Genomic DNA, 22,728 nt, shown 5'->3' with positions numbered 1-22,728 from the left:
ACTTCGTTTCAACCAGCTTCCAAACCTCGCATGAGACAGAACTCATGAAAAGGCAAAGGGGGGAAAGTGAAGCGTTTAGTGCGGAGCACATCTCTCCCATCACCCTCCCCCTCGGCACACCGGACTGGCGGTCGTCGGCGCCACGACCACCAGTCCTCTCGGTCGGCAGGCTATCCGAAGCCCGCCTAGATGGCGCCGGTTAGAATGGTCTACCCTTGGAATACCCCGCTGGGTCAGAACCAGCGTGGGTTGAGGATAGCCGGCCTTCCATCACCCGGACGCTCTTGCATAAAACGCGTGCAGAGCAGCTTGCACGTCGTCTTCTTAGGTCCCCTTCGCCGGTCCCCAGGCCGACATGTGAGAGAGACCCGAAACACTTAAGGCCAGGGCTTGGGCGAAATCCGCCTCCCTGGCCCCCGCTCGACGGCGGCGGGCCTGCGCGTCCCGCACGCGCCCCGCCGCCTCCTTCTGCGAGATGGAGAAAAGGGGTACAAAGTTTTTGCTTCACGTATTAATATATAGATTAAAATCACATGTGCAACGGTGACCGCTCACGTCGGGCCAGTATTTTACTCGTCATTACGCATCGGCACACATAACGAGATTATGCAAAGACCCTAATCACACAATGATTTCGACGCATACCCCAAGCCCGCAGCATGTAGCGAAACTAAAACCGATCAACTCATTCGCTTATATAAATCATCGATAGTGATCGCTTAACATTTTTTTTTTTGTTATAGCTTAAGCATTGTTGGACATCGCAAGATATACGCTATAAAGGCACCGGATAAAATTTGAAGTTGTGAGCTACGTATTTATGCAGAGATTTTAAATTCACCGTCCCTATTTTTACTATGCATATCTATAATACTATTTTAGAAAGCCATTTAGTCTATTCGAAGGAACGCCACGAATAAATAGAACTTGAGATGTTTACTGGACCAGGTTTGTGCGGTTGTAATGCCCGAAATAATGATGATTTAGTCTGTTCAATGTAGAACGCATTAAAATTAATACATTAAATCAACCTACTCTTTATTTTATTTATTTTTCATTGCCTTAGTAGGCAGACGAGCGCACGGCCCACCTGATGGCGAGTTGTCACCGTCACCCATGGACTTTAACAATGCCAGGTGCAGAGCCAAGCCGCTGCCTACCCTTAAGTTCTCTTCACAAGCCTCGTTTGAAGAGGGACATGTCATGGGGAAACGCCATGGAGCTCATTCCAAAGCCGGATGGTACGTGGCAAAAAAGATGTCTGGAAACGCACTGTGGATGAACGCAGTGGCTTCAGGTATTATGGATGAACTCTACTCCGGTGGCGGGCGGTGCCAACTAGATGATGGAATCATCTCAAACAATTCCTCAGAGCACTCCCCATGGAACATACGGTACAAAATACAGAGAGAACTGAAGTCCCTCCCCAGAACCAGAGGTTCCAAACGATCCGTGAGAATGGGATTATCGACGATCAGAACGGCCATCTTCTGTATGGAGTCAAATGAAGATACATTTTTTACTGGTGGTAGGACGTATTGTGAGTCCGCACGGGTAGGTACCGCCACCCTGCCTATTTCTGCCGTGAAGCATTAAAGCGTTTCGGTTTGAAAAGTGGGGGCAGCCGTTGTAACTATGGGCTCGTCCACCCACCTAAGCAACAAAATAAAAAAAAAAAAAAAATACTATCGCACGTGAAGACACTGTTCGGACATCGCTCGCTATATTTTCGCTTAAGAACTATAGCCCATACTCAAACGGCCCCTTCCGACGCTGCCATAAGTCACCACCACCACGCGGGGGGCGCGCGGGGGGGAGTGCAGAAGAATTAACCACTTCTCGGGTATAAGTTCGAACACATATCCAACATACAATTATACATTTCGTGAACGTACACAGGTATACACAGAAAAACATAACATTTTAACATAAAGTGCAAAGTGTGCGTCACTAATATGGAATTGACAAGCGTGAGTTTGATTTACTTTGTTTTTTTTTTTTAATATATGGTCTTAAGATATCGAATTTATCGAAAAATATCACAATTTAAACATTATTTGTTTTGGTCAGCGAACAAAATTATGTTCTAGTTTTATTTGACTTACGATTAAGCCAGACTTGGATCCAGAGAGTGGGACGGCCTTACATTAGGTAGCTGGAGACATCACAACGTGATTTCCGCTATCCATCTCTCGATTGTCAATTAACTAACATCAGTGTGCTTAGTGCGAGTTTTTTTACTTTTCTATCGCGTAGCAGTTAACTCAGATTTGTATGGAATCGGTACCGCAAACGTAGTGCACTTGTTTCAGTTCCATACAAATATGACTTAACTTTTACGTGATCGAGAAGTTAAAAAACTCGCACTAAGGACACAGAAACATATAGTAGGTTCGGCACTAACACGTTCGGGCTTGCCTACCCGATAAAAAGAAATGTAACGTGTCTAAAGTCTGAGCTCCATGGGACGACAAATCAAATCAAATAAAAAAAAGTTATTCAACATAAATGAAAGTACATACTTGTTGAACGTCAAAAGAACTACCGCCAATTCACAAAAACTAGCCTCCGTCCTGAGAAGAACTGGCAAGAAACTCAGCGGGCATGTCTTTTTTTTTTTAAGATTAGATTTTTTTTTAATATTAGGTTTTTTTTTTAATATTCATTTTAACAATGAGTATTATAACGTAACAATTATTACAATATTGAAATGCCCGGAGCAAGCAACTCATTCCCACTTTGTACAATATTCTAGATAATCATTGACTTTATAGTAAGCTTTATTGCAAGATGTTCTTTAATAGTTTTCTTAAACCTATGTATATGCAAGTCGAAACAAGTCGATCTTATACAGTTAAAATGTTAAAAATTAAAACGGAGATAGTAATTATGAGTACTCAAGGAGATACTCACGTCTACAAGACCAGGGTCATATGTCCTTTTAATTAGTAACATGTGACGTATTTCGGCGTAATCTTTTGACCTAATCACCCCCAATTCCATCAGGACCAAAACTCCATTTATTTTGACTCGGTATTCATGTTTGTTTCACATTGAACGGCATAAAGATTACTGCTTATTTTAATAATTAAAAATAAATTAAAAGTTTTGTGTTAATTTGCCCAATAGAAATATTAAAGGAACTATGTATAAGTTTACAATTAGAACATTATGACGTGTCATTAGTGTACGTCTAAAAAACCTGATCCAATTCATTAACTATAGAATCGGCTGTGTATTTAACAACGCATTCATCAAATTTGTGACACGCTTTTCCTGTTAATGCAAAGTCCGCAAATTCTCAAACTATACAGAGAGTGAAAACTGAACAAACAATTCCCCTTACGTGTTGGAACTGAATTGAAACTGATAGAAGAAAGCGAAAACCGCGTCGCGTGTCCGTTTGACACACGCGAGCTGTGGCAGGAAATAATAAATGTCTTACTTATTTATATACTGTGGTACGGGGAAGTTCTTGTAGACGAAACAAATCAAAATTGCTCGAGGCGGAACTTTTGTGATTAATAATGTGTAGTAGTACTGGTGGTTTTACTGCTGGTAGGACCTCTTGTGAGTCCGCACGGGTAGGTACCACCGCCTCGCCTATTTCTACCGTGAAGCAGTAATGCGTTTCGGTTCGAAGGGTGGGGTAGCCGTTGTAACTATACTGAAAGCTCAGAACTTATATTTGAAGGTGGGTAGCGCATTTACGTTGTAGATGTCTATGGGCTCCAGTAACCACTTAATACCAGGTGGGCTGTGAGCTCGTCCAACAATCTAACCGACAAAAAAAAAAGCTAGATGCGGAACTTTTGTGATTAATAATGTGTAGAAACGAATGAACCTATTCGTATATTATGGAGAACTTTATCATAAACTTCAAGAGGTTGATAACAGACGCTCTTTGCAGACGCAGAATTGTCTTTTTTTTCCTACCTAAGCTGAGAGCCTTGGGAGGCTATTTCAACGTAACCTCAACTAGTAGGTGAGCTCACGGGGCTCAAACCTGACAACTTTGCTAACACGAACCCTAGCAAGTGCCGTGCTTCGCAGCATCTACCACCGGATCGGAATCGCGACTGAGAAGATCCGGCGAGAAACTCAGTGGGCTGTGTCTGAGGGAGAATTGTCCGCGACCTGAACAGAAACATAAGTGCGGATCCAAATATAATTGTTCCAACATGGTACTTGACTAAGAAATTAACTACCATTTTATTTAAATTAACTACCCTGCCATCGTGACACGTGAGGGCTATAACCAAAAATTAACGTAAAATTAATCCGCAATTTAGGCACGTTTGTAAACAATACCAAAACAAATTTAACTATGTCGTAACAATCAATACTTAAAAGATGTGATAATGGAACTGTATAGGCATTATGAATCTCGCACTATAATAAAAGATAAAGAAGTCTTTATTAACAGCCTTAACTCATATTTAGGTACATACTATTAATCTAATTTTTCAAAGCATTTGACATCGGCAAAGATTGTTTTGCTTTCGCATAGGCCTCCCCCAAATACTGCCATAAGTCCCGGTCGTGGCAATTCCTCTTCCACGTTGAGCCTGCAACGGTCTTTATGTCATATACCCACCTTTAGAACGGTCGTCCTTTTAATATTTTCCCCTCTCGAGGATACCACTCAGTTACTAATTTATCGCATAAAAAAAAACAAAAAAGTAGTTATATCGCACTATATTAACGACTAGCTGACCCGGCAGACTTCGTAGTGCCTCAATCGATAAATAAAAGACATAAACTTTTGTATAAAACAAACAAAAAAAATCCGTCCGACGGGGGACACATCAAAGGAAAAACAAAATTGTTATTTTTATTTAATTCCGAGCATTTTCATATTTATCTATCTTTTAAACCTTTTCTGGACTTCCACAAATAATTCAAGACCAAAATTAGCCAAATCGGTCCAGCCGTTCTCGAGTTTTAGCGAGACTAACGAACAGCAATTCATTTTTATATATTTAGATAGATAGATAGAAGAAGAAGATAGAAGATAGATAGATAACATAATTAACAATTTTGGTACATCAATCTAATTTATTTATGGATTAAATTTAACCATCTCTGTACGAAATAACATCGTTACATTGGCAAAACACAAAAAAAATTATGTTAAAATTAAATATAAGAATTATGCTCATCACAACTGAACATAGTATACATAAATAGCGGATTGTCTGACACAAATGTCAAGTGGCTTGGTTACATCACGCGGAGGTGTCAACTTTCGAGCGCTTTAAGCAAGTCACCGCTTGCAACTTTTTAGGTGTAACATTGATCATATAACTTTCTTTGACATTTTTGATAACGGTTAAGTAATATGTCGATTGTTTTGTTACGTGGAGCACTCCCGAAAACGGCTCACTGAGTTTCTCGCCGGATCTTCTCAGTGGGTCGCGATTTTGCTCGGGTAGTGGCTCGCGATTCCGATCCGGTGGTAGATTCAGCGAAGCACTGCTCTTGCTAGGGCCAGTGTTAGCAAAGGCTTTCTTCAGGTTGAGCCCATTTAACAATTTTTTATATACCCACTGAGTTTCTCGCCGAATGTTCCCAGTGGGTCGCGATTCCGATGCGGTGGTAGATTCAGCGAAACACTGCTCTTGCTAAGGCCAGTGTTAGCAAAGGTTTTCAGGTTGAGCCCATTTAACAAACTTTTATATACCCACTGAGTTTCTCGCCGAATGTTCTCCTCAGTGGGTCGCGATTCCGATGCGGTGGTAGATTCAGCGAAGCACTGCTCTTGCTAGGGCTAGTGTTTAGCAATTCTCTCAGGTTGAGCCCGTGAGCTCACCTACACGTCTGCGCAAAGTTTAAATGGCTCCTTAGGCTACCAACGATTAGGAAACTTTTATAGTATCGTAGTAACATTAAGTGGCATCTTGTCTTTTTTGGGACCGAATTAAAGTGCGCCCTATAACTTTGTAACGGGCGCCGATAGCCCACTTAACACCGGGTGGACCGATAAACTATCTGACCATTTACAGCTATAAACAAAAAAACCACAGCCACAAAACAATAATCCGCGAGCTAACAACATCGAAACTAATTGCATCGTAAAATTGTCGTTTAGAGAAAATGCTTTTGGATATCATAAATTTTTACGTCATATTTATAACACGTTTTTTTTTTGTGAGCTTGTTACATAAAAAATGTTTATATCGATCGAATTTCGAAAGACATTACGTCATTAATTGTTATTTATAGATTTATAGATAAGACAGAAGACAGCTTCGCATGCGGTCTACCTCATAAATCACTAGACGAGCCCCGCGGTTTTGGCTGCGTTAAAGGAACAGTTTTTTTTTTCCGGGATAAAAAGTTGCTCGTCACTTTTTTGTCTATTAACTCCCAGACCGTTAGTAGAAACTTTAGAAACGTAAAAATCGCGAACCAGCGGACTTACTGTCGTATCTGGTAAACAGTCGACGTCGCCCTAAGCACGTCATTTCGGCTCCTCCGGATCTAAAGGTGCTTTTAGGTGCCTCAAGCACCGGTCACCGTCCTCGTCGAAACTGTCGCTTGCGACGAAGGGTTCGGCGAGTAAACTAACCCATAGACACAGCCCACTGAGTTTCTTGCGGGATCTCCTCAGTAGGTCGCGTTTCCGATCCGGTGGTGGTTCTGCGAAGCACTGCTGTTTCCAGGACCAGTGTTAGCAACGCCTCCTAGTTTGAGCCCCGAGAGCTCTCCTACACGTTACGCTGACATAGCCTCTCAAGGTTATCAACTTAGGTATGGAAAAAAGGTAGGGGTAGCTGTTGTACTACTTAACTAAGACTTAGAAGCTGTCTTGAGGTACGTGGCAGTAATTACGTCGGTACAATATCTAAGTTGTTGTTGTAGTCCTAGGGTACCCCGCTGGTACATAGGGCATTCACACGTTGTCACCACTTGACCCTGTTTTGCTCCTTCACGTCACTCCAGGTCCTGCCGGCAATCCTCATCTCGCTCTCCACAATGCGTCGCCAAGTATGTACAAGGCGACCAGGTTTTCTTCTGCCAAGCGGTTGCCACTCAAAGTTCACCGGTCGTAGGACCTCTTATGAGTCCGCACGGGTAGGTACCACCACCCCGCCTATTTCTGCCGTGAAGCAATAATGCGTTTCGGCTTGAAGGGTGGGACAGCCGTTGAACTATACCGAGACCTTAGAACTTATATCTCAAGGTGGGTGGCGCATTTACGTTGTAAATGTCTATGGGCTCCAGTAACCACTTAGAACCGTGACCTCGTTCACGTCGACCAAACAATACCCACAATACAACACGAAATATCGGACTATCTAATATTCAGTTTCGTATAACACAAGACGATTTCTCTCAGGCCTTCCGTCGAGACGACACGACACACAAATCTCTCGGAAACGCTTTCGCGATACCAAATCACATCGTAAACCCTCCTCCCAATCTTTTATTCGATTTCATTTAATACGTTGAAACGAAGTTCGCTTTTACGGAGATTACGGTCTTCTTTAGGATCCGATTATCGTTTTATGCGCTTCCTCATTAATATCACCATCATTATTCGTATTCGAACATTCTGCTTGAGATATCGCACTTTTGGACCTAAAGTGGCTTAATCCAATATCCTTATTTTTTTGGTAAAAGCCAAAAAAATATATGTAATATTTTTGTTTTTCAACTATTAAAAATACTTAAAGGTAAGCGCTAGATTTCAAAGAGACGGTAAGAGTACCTACGGCGATCCTTTTCTGGCCTAAATGAGACGATTTAATTTTAATAAACTGATAGAAAACATAGGTCATTCAAAGTATAAAATTCATTTTCTTATTTTTTTTAGTTAAGCCCCTTTATTTCTATCTATAGCGACCCGCCCTCGCTTCGCTTTGGAAGCTGTAATATACCTATTATTCATTTCTCCACTATTTAATGGATGTTATTATACATATAAACCTTCCTCTTCAATCACTCTATCTATTAAAAAAAACCGCATTAAAATCTGTTGCGTAGTTTTAAAGATTTAAGCATACATAGGAACAGATATAGGGACAGAGAAAGCGACTTTGTTTTATACTACCTATATTTAGTGAAGATGTCATATATCAGCATTATTTGTTCAATTCAATTAACGGTAAGATTATTATTTTTTATCTTTTTAAAAGGCGTAACATTCGTTTTACGAATACAATAAATACTTTCACCACATCTCACAATGTGTGTAGTGGCATTCATGTAATATCTGTGGGCTCCGGCCACGACTAAACATCCGATGGACCGCAAGCTCGTTGCTAATCAAAAGCGGTAACGAATTTCAACCATCTAGGAACATTGTACACTCCCGGACACATCTATCGGCCCACCTAGTGTTTTAAGATTTGACGGTCCCTAGCTAAAAATAAATGTTAGATTTGTCCGGGAGTATAATTATATCAGCTATTATTTGTATGTAAGATTTTGTGAACAGACAAGAGCCTTAGTAAATAATTATTTCATTCAACATTTTTACCGGTGGTAGGACCTCTTGTGAATCCGCGCGGGTAGGCACCACCACTCTGCCTATTACTGCCGTGAAGCAGTAATGCGTTTCGCTTTGAAGGGCGGGGCAGCCGTTGTAACTATACTTGAGACCATAGAACTTATATCTCAAGGTGGGTGGCGCATTTACGTCGTAGATGTCTATGGGCTCCGGTAACCCACTTAACACCGGGTGGGCTGTGAGCTCGTCCACCCATTTAAGCAATAAAAAATAACAATTAACAAACGAATGTCTTCACTGTGTAAGGGTGAATCGAATATGTAGATGTAATTCCCAGAGTGGTCCCACAGAAATCGATATATGAGATTACGCTCTCGCGAGCAAAATCAAGTAATTAAATAGACAGAGTTTCTCAGCGGTCGCGGTATTTGAGTTCGCAACGGGTTTCAGAGCATGGGGGCTCTGTTTAATGGAAACAAAGGGTGGAAACAAGTAACTTTTGTTATGATTCCTCCCTAAATCGTTCTGTGTTTGCGCTGAGATTATTGTGAATTTCATTGGGCGTGCGTATTTCGATAAAAATTGTATGAGATGCAACGGAAATAGTTTTATTAAGTAACAAATTTCACATTAGAAATACCATCATTTAGTGACCTTTTTCGGACGATCGATAAATGAATTAAGAGATATTCAATTCAAAATCATTTATTTCAACTTAGATGTCAGTAGGTATAACACACTTGTTGAATGTCAAAATATAAATAACAATGTTAACTCTACCACCGGTTCCAAAAAAAGCCACAGTCCTGAGAAGAACCGGCGAAACAAACTCGGCGGGCTTTTTTTTGTTTTTTTCTAATAAAAAATTCTAATAAAGATAAATATTAAAATAATATTTCGATACATATTAGGACCTATCAGTGTTCAATATTTTTTGAACACAGACAAACTATGACTGAATTTTGAGACTATAAAACTTTCTATACAATCTCAAAACTAAGACCTCATTTATCTTCTATATATTAAGTAACCTCACGTATAACTTTCACGACTTTTTACCCAACACTTTGACGCTTGACAATCTTCTTTCATTTCCCTATCCACTACTCTTCGTCCACAACTAGCATTCCCTTCTTAACAGTGTTAGAGATAGGAGTCTTTAAATATCTCAGATTTTAATGTCCATTGCGTATTAGGCCCGTCGCACTAATGAATGTATTATGATGCATACATAGTTTCGGCTCGAACGTCGCTTTATCCTAAGCCATAGTTTCTGAATCTACCTCAAAACAAACGGGACTATTTGAGAAATATTTATCATACATTTTTTTGGCATTTCAGAAAACCTTCGCTCTGTTGCTGGTAGTGGGATCGGCCTTGGCCCAATACGAAGACTTCGGAGGCTTCGAAGGCTACCATCACAAGCCTATTTCTCATCAACAGCACCAAGCATCCGACGAACACCACGGCCAAGAATATGAACTGGATTACCATGTTAGTATTACCACCACTTGGAAGGGTATTTTTTTTCAATTATTTTTTGTCATTGTCCCGTTCTACAAGCCCAAATCATAATATATTAAGCATAACGAGTAAGCGTTATTCATTCTCTAAACATAAACTTGATTATTTGCGAATTCGTTATTGAAGTTACAATTTAAAGAAAAAAGCAGTGGTCACGGAAAAAACGCATTACAGGGGTCGATGACCTTACGCATCTGTTACGTTCATTGCGTGCAGTATAAAAACGATAATAAAATTAGACTGCAATACCAATTCCTTTAATATCTCTAAAAGGAATCGATCGACAATTTTGATATTGGTGTTTGAGTGTATTATGAACCCGCCATGGGTACGACAGTCCTGTTTAAGGTATGTTCTTTAAAAAATTCAATAAAGACTTCGACCGATATTATTTAGACTTCATATTCGAAGGTAGATCTCGATAATCATCACATCGTGATATCTATTGCTTCCACAAGCACTGTACACGAGGGTCATGAATCGTTTCACACATACGCAAAAAAACCTACCTACTCTACAAACAAATTTTAATTAAGAGAACTATTCCACTATAAGCATTGAAGGAAAATTTGCGGATTTTTTTTTTCAGAATTTCATATCTTTACATTTATTTATTTATTTATTTTTATGATCAGTGGACGAACTCATGGACATGCTGGTGTCAAGCAGTCACCAAAGCCCACAGTCATTAACAACATAAATGCAGCCACTCACCTTCAAACATGAGTTCTAACTATCAGTTTTTACTGGCTGGCTCACTGCTGCGCGATGGAAATAGCCAGGGTGGTGGTGCCTACCCGTGCGGGCCACAAAACGCTCAACTACCAGTCAAAAATAATCATCGATAATCTTAGTAATTAATAAATATGTACTATATATGTTCTAGGCACATCCGAAATATTCATTCGACTATTCAGTAAAAGATCCTCACACTGGCGACGAGAAAGAACACTGGGAGACTAGAGACGGTGACAAGGTTAAAGGTAAAGCATCTCTTTCTTAGTAAACAAAAGACATTATGTAGTTGCATCAATTTTATACTTGCGTACGGTAAAAGCTCTATATTCGCGGGGCATATGGTCCATAAATATGCCGCCAATACAGAAACTGTGAATGTGGAATGGTAATTGATATATATGGGATTATAGGGGATACGTTCTTAGAATGACAAAATAAAAACATGGGCTTCAAAGTTTACAAAAAAAAAAGGGAGATTTATGACTTTTTTAGTTTCAATAAAAAAAATTGGGTTACATTAGTGTTATGGAATGTAAATAGTTCTGAATTAGCTAGGCTTAGCGTTTATCTAACAATAAAAAAAAATCAAGCATGTACCTTAACTATTCGCGCCACAGTGACCAAAAAAGTGCCATATCACAGAAGAAAAAAAAAAGGTAATAAAATAATATTTCAAAAACTATAAAAAATAGCGGAACACACATAGCAGTGATTACAGCACAATTAGATCCGCGAATAAATAAATCCTTAGCCGTGAACATAAGAATTGGGTCGCATTTTTTTTTTATTTCGCAAATAGTGAAAACACCAATGAAGTAGCTTTCACTGTATCCCTACTTTGAACTTGAATAACCAAATTCAAATCTTACATCGCAAATAATCTATCGGTTACAAAACGTGACGCTTTCTTGGCGAATCTCTCTAGGAACCTACACCCTGGTCGAGACAGATGGCACAAAACGCGTCGTCGAATATGAAGCCGACGATAAGAACGGCTTCAATGCCGTCGTGCACAAGATAGGCACCCCTAAGCACGAGGAGTACCACGCCAAGCCAGCCCACGAGCCGGTCCAATACCAGCACGACTACGGACATTTCGACGAGGGTTACGCTCCGATATCGGCCAGTTTCGAACACTAAGGTAATAATAGGTAGGTACACCGTCGACTGATTTTACTGTCGGTTATCATGATTAATACAAAAATCGGTTGTGATTCGTTAGATCCAATATCGGAATTCAAAATACCTTAATGCATCTAAAAGCTTCCATTAGGGCATTCAGATATCTATTTTAAATTATGTGGGTAGTTGAAGAATTTTAATGCGTTTAGGGCATAGAACGTTTTAACGCATTGTACGCCGGCACTGCGATAAAGCTGCTTTCAGACTACGCTATACTATAGTACCGTATAGTATGGCAGCGTATACTTAGCCAATAATATATAGTACCTACAGTACAGTGTGAACGTGTCCATAGCAATGTATGGTGCGCGATATTGTTGTGCTATGAGCTATATACTATAACCTATTATATTATAGCGTAGTCTGAAAGCAGCTTTATGCGGTATTATTTTTCATGGTAATTTACCTTCTGTTGCCGTTATTACGCCGATTTTCATTATTATTATTTTTTACAAAAAAATTAAATTTTTTTTTTTCACGTACTTATTCATAGTAAACAATAGAATCATGTCGGCGCCCAGGTTTTGAGCAGTTTGTACCTAAACCCTTTAAAGGGCCAATCGGCTATTGCTAACTTGGGTTTCTTTTTCGGAACGACAAGATTAAATAACACTCACCTCCTACCTAAGCTGAGCCTTGAGAGGCTATTTCAGCGTAACCTTAACTAGTAGGTGAGCTCACGGGGCTCAAGCCGCAGTGATGCTAACACTGACCCTACCGAGAGCAGTGTTTCGCAGAATCTACCACCGGATCGGAAACGCGACCCACTGAGAAGATCCGGCGAGAAACTCAGTGGGCTGTGTCTATGGGTTAATTCGCTCGTCGAGCCCTTCGTCGCAAGCGACGGGTTCGACGAGGACGGTGACCGGATAACACTCAATTACTGGCACAAAGGTATTGAAGATTAACATTCCAAACTATAATCACAACCGACAGTCAAATCGTCGATGTAACAAAGATAGCTGCTCCCTGACAAAGTCTAGATGTTATTATAGTTGTATAAGAAAATACGATTGGTATTAATTGTTATTTAGTTAAGTTTGTTTTTACGTTTCCCTATTTATTCTTGAATGTCCTCGCGATGATTTCGCTAATGTAATGTACAACAAATTATTTTTTTGATCACTCTTATCCGTATATTTTAAAATGTAAACAATGTAAGCTAATAATAGTAGTTTAAAAGGCCCAAATTTAAAATAATGCTTTATATAATTGAATGATTTTTAGATTACTTTAAGGCTGAGGAACTTAAATACTATATTTGGCACATACAACAGACAGTATATAATACGAGAATAAATACTAAAATTACAAGTTCCCACTAAATTGTTATAACTGTGCACTAATGGTCTTATTCATGATGAGTTAACAGAGGCTTATAAGGCTGTTAAAAGAAGACCGTCTCAAAATATTGTTCGTAATAATTCGAAAAAGCAAAAACGCTGTTGGTATAGTTAATATAAGCCCATTATTAACGTTCCATAGGCTTCGATAAGTCTTCCGTTGTGAACAAGACCATAAGTTATTGCCAGACTACAAGCCCACTAAGTACTGATATAGGCAATGTTATTGTGTGTATTTCTGAAGTCTTAATGTTGATAAGACTATGAGACTGCGTAGTTACATTTATTTGTTGTTACTTTTAAGTTCTGTACAAAGAAAACAAATGCTTTGAAATTAAAATTAAAGAATCGTTATGAATTTTATAGTTTTATTTGAACTATGTTCTAGAGATTTAGAATTCGCCAGTGTTTCCTGATAAATTTTTTTTATTGCTTAGATGGGTGGACGGGCTCACAGCCCACCTGGTGTTCAGTGGTTACTGGAGCCCATAGACATCTACAACGTAAATGCGCCACCCACCTTGAGATATAAGTTCTAAGGTCTCAGTATACAGTTACAACGGCTGCCCCACTCTTCAAACCGAAACGCATTACTGCTTCACGGCAGAAATAGGCAGGGTGGTGTTACCTACCCGTGCGGACTTACAAGAGGTCCTACCACCAGTAATTACGCAAATTATAATTTTGATTTTTATTACACGATGTTATTCCTTCACCGTGGAAATCAATCGTGAACATTTGTTGAGTACGTATTTCATTAGAAAAATTGGTACCCGCCTCAGATTCGAACACCGGTGCATCACTCAACACGAATGCACCAACGACTTATCCTTTAGGCCACGACGACTTCACTAGGCAACGGCGACTTCTTGGATGTTCTTGGATCAGATTTAACGCTCCAAATGAAGTTAATACGAAGTGAGCCCTGGCATTGAGTGATCACCGGTGGTCACAACAATGGGTTATTTTTTTAATTTTTTAGTTTCATTGCCTTTGTAGGCAGACGAGCGTACGGCCCACCTGATGGTAGTGGTTACCGTCGCCCATAGACTCCAGGAATACCAGGGGCAGAGCCAAGCCGCTGCCTACCGAAATAGAACTAACTGTGAAAGAAGCATTACTGGTGGCCCGGAGGCCTTTCCCGTTTCACCAGGACACCCCCTGTCAACCAAAGGCTCAGCCAACAGTACGAACTCTGGCGGACTCACAAGACGTATAATTAGAATTGATTTTCATAACCCGATTAGAGAATCCGATGTCGATTCGCTAAGACCATAGCTGGTTGTAAGAAAAAGATCGATTTGTTGACACTACTAAAGCGCCATCTATTGTACATGGGTATTACTACGGCAAAGGCATAAAGCCTACTACAACTGCACCGAGTTGCATCACAATCAGATCAGTGGCTCAAGATCGCACATGAGACAAAAACTGATCACTATTCGAGTACTTAAAGATATTTTAAAAAAAAGTTTAGACTGAGTTTAGCGCCATAATAATATATTAGAAACTTACCAAACCCGAATACTAAAACATTAAATTCGTTAAATTAACTAACACCGTCATCTGTTAGAAAATTACAGAGCTCACAGATTAATATACACCGTTGTAACAACTTTTTTTTTTTTAGTGATTTTATGTCCTGGTAACAAGACCTTTAAGGCGTCTTAAATTTTCTTCTTTATATTTTTATCATGTTACCAGTAATAGTAACGCCATCTATCGCTGAATAGCAGAAATGATTATCAAAAGAACTAGTAAAATCGAGAACGCTCGGAAAGTGCAGCGCCGTCTATTATGAAATAGCGGAAACACATACCGAAACGACTGGCCTTATCGAGAATGTTCTCGATAACTCTAGGGGTGACATATCGACAATAAAATCGTTGCAGAGATTACACAAAAGCAGTTAGTAATCGAAACTACTCGAAGCGAAACAGCGAACGGATCACCTGAAGTGAAGCGGAAGAGGTGAATTACTAATTATTAAGTGTTCTGTAAGCGTTAAATAGTTTTCATTTGTACTTCGGTGGAAGTTTTATCTATCCCGAACCCCGCCGGGTAACAATAATATGAAAAAAGAGAATATCCGGCGAGAGACTCAGTGAGCTGTGTCTGTGGGTTAATTTACTCGTCGAGCCCTTCGTCTCAAGCGACCCCTCGAGTTGACTAGTATAGGGTTACCTCTGCGCCAGCGCGAGCTTGAGTCGATCGTTCTCGTAGCGCAGCTGCTGCTCCGCGGTCTCGGGCGCGGGGGGCTCGGGCGCGGGGGGCGCGGCGGGGGGCAGGGGGCCGCGGGGCGCGCGACCCACCGTCGCGTAGCCGCCCTGAGAAGAGCGAACACCGACACATACGTCACATACGTTTACGAAATCGTTATCATCCAACTAACTGCATGAGGAGAGTATACCGCAATCGTCTATTTAAAAACGAAAATGTTTACATATCGTCTTCTCGCATTAAAACTGTACAATTACTGGTGGTAGGACCTGTTGTGAGTCCGCGCGGGTAGGTACCACCGCCCTGCCTATTTCTGCCGTGAAGCAGTAATGCGTTTCGGTTTGAAGGGTGGGGCAGCCGTTGTAACTATACTGAGACCTTAGAACTTATATCTGAAGGTGGGTGGCGCATTTACGTTGTAGATGTCAATAAAAAAAAAATACCCAGTACTTACCAATTTTACAGGAGAGTGTTTTAAAGGTTTAAGACATGTGATATTTTTAATATTAATCATCTTTGCAACATTTTTATTTTATTTTTTACCAGTTACATTATCTGTCTTTTAAAGTAAGATAAAATTATGTATTAATTTTGTTAATAGTAGTCAAAACATAGGTAAACTAAAAAAAAAACTAAACCTAAACTACGCTCTTTCGACAGTATTTATGAGTATAATACTGGTGATACCAAATGATTCCGCATATTGTAGGTGGTACATTCACAGCACATATTAACTCAAATTCGAATATTTTTGGAAATTGTACACTTTTAATGCAAAAAGACGATATGAGAATATCTTTTTTTTGTAACTGAATGATGTAATTAAGGTTCAATTTGGTTTGCGTACTATCCGTAAAGAAAAACTGTGTGTGGTTGCAACGACATTTATTGTGCGACTGACTTCACTTTTGACAAGTAAAAATATCGTAATTAGCAAAGAGTATAAGGTTAGTAACAACATACCGCCCACCAAAGGACTACTAAGTTCTTTCTAAATCTATTGCACTAATTACAACGTCAAGGTGACTTCAAAACAATATTCTACAAAACGAAATAAAGGTTGCTTAAATACTAGACATCATAATACAATATGCTTAACTTGAGACTTAGTATAATATTGCTACAGTGACATTGGTAGAGAATCTTGACAAAATTACAAGATGACATTTCACCGAGTGGAATCCACAGGCAAACGACATAATTTTGTTATTGATCTTTTTGTCACAGAACTGCCACTTTTCACACTGTAAACTCTCGTGAGATTATCAGGACCTGGGTGCTTCTCGACTATTCTTCCCAAAGACCATTTTCCAGGCGGCAAGTAATCGGTTTTTATTAAGACTATATCTCCAATTTTAAATTCCTCCTCTCTTCTTAGCCACTTAGGACGCTGCTGCAGTCTGGATAAGTACTCGTCCTGCCATCGCCGCCAAAAATCATTGACCAGCTTTTGTGTGTGTTGCCATCTAGATAAATGATGTACCCGAACCTCCTTCATGTTAGGCGATGGTACGACGATAGGAGCTTCTCCAATTAGGAAATGCCCGGGTGTCAATGGGTTTAAATTTTCTATATCTGTGTCATCCAGCGGACATAACGGTCTCGAATTTAAACAAGCTTCCACTTGGCAGAGAATGGTGCTCATTTCTTCAAATGTAAGGTGAGTTTTAAGGATCCTTTTTAAATGAAATTTTATAGACTTAACTCCCGCTTCCCATAATCCGCCAAACGTAGGACTGTAGGCCGGAATAAAATGCCATTGGGTACCTTCTGTAGCAAGCTTTTCTGCTATGTTTCCGGGGAACTGTAATTGAGCCTCGTTCCAGGCATCTTGCAGTTCCTTATCAGCTCCTATAAAATTTCGACCTTGGTCACTCCAGAGGTGACAGCATTTGCCTCTTCTGGACACAAAACGCTTAAAAGCTCCGATGAAGGCTTCTGAAGTTTGATCACTAACTAGTTCAATGTGGATCGCCTTAGTAGCCATACAGATGAAGATACATACGTAGGCCTTGACTGTCTTACATCCTCTGAACCGCGACATCAATATGTGAAACGGCCCTGCAAAGTCAACCCCACTATTTATAAATGGTCTTGATGGGTTTACTCTCTGCTCCGGTAAGTCTCCCATTAATTGGGTTCTGGTAATAGCATTCATTCTGGCGCATATTAAACATTGATGTACATGCTTCTTTGTTATTGATTTTGCCCATATGATCCAATATTTTGATCTGAGATAACATAGCATTAACTGAACCCCTCCATGTAGTGTCTTGATATGGGCGTCAGCAACGATCAAGTGTACTAGGGTGTTGTTATTTCCAATAATAATTGGGTGTTTTCGGTCATCAGGTAAGTTAGTATGTTTAAGGCGACCGCCCACCCTGAGGATATGATTCTCATCCAAGTATGGGTTTAGCGATCGTAATTTACTTTTTTTTCTAACTTGTTTCTTATCTCTTAGCCGATCTATTTCTTCTTTGAATTCTTGTTGTACTAACTTAATGCATGTGATAAGCGCGTCTTCTAATTCTTGTGTAGTTATTTCTTTGCTCGTACTTAAATTACTTTTGTATCTTAGAAATCCTTTACAGTAAATAATAGTTTTTAGTAATTCTGGTAACGTATCAAAATCTTCAAACTGAGCGGTTAAAGGTTTTAGTTCTTCTGCATTGTGGTAAGTATTTAATTTTATTGGTTTCATTTCTAATTCTGTTTCTGTTATTCCTGGCTTACTGTATATTATTTCTTTTTTGAATAACCACTTGGGCCCTGTCCACCACAACTCTTTCTGTTTCAAGTCCGCCAGCAGCATGCCCCGCGACCCGATGTCTGCAGGATTCTCTTCCGAAGCTACATGGAACCATCGGTGTGTGTTTACATTCTCTACAATTTCTACGACCCGGTTCGCCACGAATGTCTTCCATCTATGAGGATCACCAGATAGCCATGCAAGAACAATTGATGAGTCTGTCCATGCATAGATGTTAGAAGTAGGTATACGCATTGCGTTTTCTATTTGCTTAAGTAACCTTGCTAATAACAGTGCTCCACATAACTCCAGGCGTGGTAGAGACACGGTACGGAGTGGTGCCACTCTAGTACGGGCAGCTAATAGATTGGTGAATACTGAACCATCTTCCCTCTTCACACGAATGTAAGCCACCGCGGCATAGGCTTTCATGGAAGCATCACTGAAACCATGAACCTCGATGTTTTCCATCTGTGTGCTTACTGTGTTTAGCCATCTTGGAATACCTATCTCTTTTACATGTTCAAAGTCTTCTCTTATTGTCAGCCAATCGTGTAACAGCGATTGGTTAATATCGTCATCCCAGCCAATCGGTTCTAGCCATAGCCTTTGTATGAGTATCTTAGCCAAAATTAAGCTAGGGGCGATCCATCCCAGTGGGTCAAAAAGTCTTTGAATATCAGATAGTATGCCTCTCTTTGTAATATTGCTTGACCTTGCTGGTAAGTTAACCTTGTATTGAAATTGATCCGTGCCCAGGTTCCATATCAAACCTAGGGCTTGTACTTTTCCATCCAATTTAAAATCCAACTGTGCTCGAGATGTACGTTTGTTTGGTTCTATAGATTTCAAAAATTCAGCAGAATTGGATGACCATTTTGATAATACAAATCCACCTTTCTGTAGAATATTATCTACTTCTTGTGCTCTCTTTATGGCTTCAGGAGCACTGCTTTCCCCCGACATTAGATCGTCCATGTAAAAATCTTCTTTAATAATTCGAACAGCCATTGGATGATTTCGACCCTCATCGTCAGCTACCTGGTGAAGCGTTCTTACAGCCAGGTGAGGGGCTGCCGCTGTACCAAATGTAACACGAAGCATACGATATTCTTTAATCGGGTCTGTATCATTCTCTCTCCACAAAAGGCGTTGATATCGATCGGCGTCTTCTTCATAAAGTAATATTTGCAGGTACATCTTTTGTATATCACTTGCATAGCAAACACGATGTAATCTCGATCTCATAAGTATATTCCTTAAGTCTTCTTGCAGTTGTGGACCTACAAGCAATTCATCGTTTAGAGAAACGCAGTTGGAGCCCTTCGCTGAAGCATCAAATACTACGCGTGTCTTAGAAGTTTCTCTGTCTGCGTGTACCACGGCGTGATGAGGTAAGTATACTGATTTTCTCTCAGTTATTTCATTCTTAAGTATTTCTTCCATGTAGTTAGCTTTTATGTATTCTTGCATGCCCTTTGTATAATCTTCTTTCAGTTTAGTTTCTTTCTTAAATCTTCTTTCTAGCTGAAGTAACCTCTTTCTAGCTATTTCTTTTGTATTTCCATCAATCGAAATTGGATTCTTTGTATTAAATGGCAGCCTTACTAGATATCTTCCTTCACTATTTCTCGTATGTGTACTTTCATATATTGTTTCACATAGCTTTTCTTCCTTTGTTAATATTCTCTTTTTATCATTGTCAATTTCCCAGAGGGATTTCAACATATGATCTATATGGACTTGATGATGAAGGACCAGAAATGATTCATTTTCACGGTTATTATCGATTTCTCCGAAGAGGATCCACCCCAGGTTGGTTTCTTGGGCACATGGAGAACCTGGAGGGCCCTTAATAAGTGTTGGTTGCACAATCTGTGCATACTCTTTAACACCAAGAAGTAAGTCTATAGAACCTGGTTGGAAGTAGTCTGGATCTGCCAGGTTGAGTCCTTCTAGATGTGGCCAATGTGTGACAGTTACAGCTTTGGAGGGGATCGTCGTGGTCAACTGTTTACTCATAACATATGCTTGTATGTTGATTTCGAAGCTTGAATTCCAGCGGGAGCCAATCTTAAGTTGAACTACGTGATCAAGATTAGTCCTAGTAGATCCCACCCCGATGATACATCCTCTAGCTGGTTGCCTGGTAAGTTTGAGCATTTGAGCTGCCTTCTCGCTTAAAAATGAAGCCTGCGAACCTTGGTCTACTAGCGCACGAAGAACAACGGTTTGGTTATGCTCGTTCCTCGCTAAAACCATCGCTGTGGCTAGTAGTGCTGTGCTTTGTTTAGTACTGTGATGTGACGCCACCATGCTATTTATAACCTCTTCTTTCTCTTCTACCCCGTGGTGAGATGCACTCGGTTGATTCCTTTCCTCAGTTTGTGCCGAGTCTTGATGGCGGTGGAGAAGAGTGTGATGCCGTCTTCTACATAGGCGACAGGACATTTGTAACTTACACTGGTAAGCAGAATGCCCAGGCACCAAACAGTTAAAACACAGATTGTTGGTCTTGACATAATCAGCTCTTTCTTTAGGTTGCAGTTTGGTAAAATTCTTACAATGACATAATGTATGTTTTTCTTTACAGAGCACGCAAGTTCTTTCATTTGGCTGTGACGTGGTAGCTGTGGCAGTTACTAAGTGTGAACGTTCTCTTACAGGTTTGTCACGGCTGCTACAAGTCCCTGACACGGACAATACAAGTTCTAAGGTACGGTATCTTGACTGCAAGAAATCTTTTAAATTCTCCCAAGTTGGTAGTTCGTCCTCTGATTTTGAATAAGCTGTCTGCTCCCATTCTTTGTGGGACTCCGGGTCCAACTTCTGTATCACAAGGAATATAATTATAGGATCCCAGGAGGTCGTAGGTATATTTAAATTTTCTAAATTATTCAAACAATCTGTCGTGACGTCTAATAAATTTTTTAATTGATTTGCAGACTGAGAACTAATTTTCTTCTGATTAAATAATTTCTTCAAAACTGAGTTAATTATTAATCTTTTATTTCCATACCTTGACTTCAAAATATTCCATGCTTTTTTATAATTATTTTCCGTGACTTGAACAGGTTTTAATAATGTTTCTGCCTCGCAGCTGACTGTACTCTTAAGATAATGTAACTTTTGTACGTCACTTAAAGCCGGGTTCTTATCGACTAAGGAGGTAAATAGGTCTTGAAACGTAGGCCAATCTTCATAGTTTCCAGTGAATTTAGGTAATTCGATTCTCGGTAACCGAACAAGGTTTTCGGTATCCGCAATAATCTTAGAATTATTTGGTGAGGACGTTAAAGTACTCGGCGCGGCTGCTTGTGTGAAAGATTGCAAAAGATCTTTTAAATCGGCTAACAAGACGAGATACAAATCTTCGAACACGAAGTAATCTTCATTTTGAAAATATGGTAGCTCTTGTCTTTGTTCTTTCGGTGTTATTTTTACCAATTGTAGATGCGTTTGCTTAAATGTAGTCCAATATTCTTCGATACATTTGATTCTTGCTTCTACATAACCTCTTGTCAATCTGGCTTTTGGACATTTCTTTAAATTAATTTGAGATTTGTTTAAGAGCTCAGCGGTATCTTCTAAAACATTCAAAAGTTCATCCATAGTACCGTCCAACCAGAAAACGGAATAAAATTGTAATATTTATAAATTATGTACAAATTATTTGTCTTTAAATCACTGGAATGTGGTTTACGGCTTACTGGAAAACAATATTTTCACTGACCGGCGTCCATCTTCGATAGCTTGTATGTTCAAAAAATCCGCTCGAATTTGACCAATATGATTGATGTAATTAAGGTTCAATTTGGTTTGCGTACTATCCGTAAAGAAAAACTGAGTGTGGTTGCAACGACATTTATTGTGCGACTGACTTCACTTTTGCCAAGTAAAAATATCGTAATTAGCAAAGAGTATAAGGTTAGTAACAACAGTAACTAATATTTTAAACAGAACACGCAATGTAATGCAATCGGAATGCCCGCCTTCACAACCTCCTCCTGCTCGGGGTTTATCCAACTTTGCTGTAGATTGCTGTTTTACATTTAAAATTACGACCATTTTTTTTTTTAATTGCTTAGATGGGTAGACGAGCACAGCCCACCGGTGTTACTTGGTTATTGGAGCCCATAGACATCTACAGCGTAAATATGCCACCCACCTTGAGATATAAGTTCTAAGGTCTCAGTATAGTTACGACGGCTGCCCCACCTTTCAAATCGAAAGGCATTACTGCTTCACGGCAGAAATAGACAGGGTGGTGGTACCTACCCGTGCAGACTCACAAGATGTCCTACCACCAGTTATTACGCAAACTATAATTTTGCGAGTTTCATTTTAATTACACGATGTTATTCCTTCACCGTGGAAGTCAATCGTGAACATTTGATGAGTACGTATCTCATTGGAAAAATTGGTACCCGCCAGAGGGATTCGAACACCGGTGCATCGTTACATACGAATGCACCGGACGTCTTATCCTTTAGGCCACGACGACTTCAAACGCC

General features: G+C 39.9%; 2 protein-coding genes across 3 annotated transcripts in view; one reads left to right on the top strand and one right to left on the bottom strand.

Annotated features, from left to right (window-relative positions):
• homer (protein) overlaps nucleotides 1-22,728 on the bottom strand; it is a 55,764-nt gene that overhangs the window by 18,860 nt on the left and 14,176 nt on the right. For both annotated transcript variants that reach the window (XM_089739158.1, XM_089739159.1), the window contains exon 6: nucleotides 15,427-15,569. In XM_089739158.1, coding sequence (XP_089595284.1) covers nucleotides 15,427-15,569 — 143 coding nt within the window. The remainder of the gene's footprint in view (nucleotides 1-15,426; nucleotides 15,570-22,728) is intronic.
• On the top strand, nucleotides 1,820-12,184 carry CPR133 (cuticular protein RR-2 motif 133). The gene is made up of 4 exons (XM_028171641.2): nucleotides 1,820-1,970; nucleotides 9,797-9,949; nucleotides 10,866-10,962; nucleotides 11,643-12,184. Exons 1-4 carry the CDS (start codon nucleotides 1,956-1,958, stop codon nucleotides 11,855-11,857), a joined length of 480 nt encoding a protein of 159 aa, XP_028027442.1. The 5' UTR covers nucleotides 1,820-1,955; the 3' UTR covers nucleotides 11,858-12,184.

This window comes from Bombyx mandarina, chromosome 28 (assembly GCF_030267445.1).
Source record: "Bombyx mandarina strain Sakado chromosome 28, ASM3026744v2".
NCBI lineage: Eukaryota > Metazoa > Arthropoda > Insecta > Lepidoptera > Bombycidae > Bombyx > Bombyx mandarina.
The sequence above is the reverse complement of the archived record's forward strand: the minus strand, read 5'-3'. Positions and strand labels throughout refer to the sequence as shown.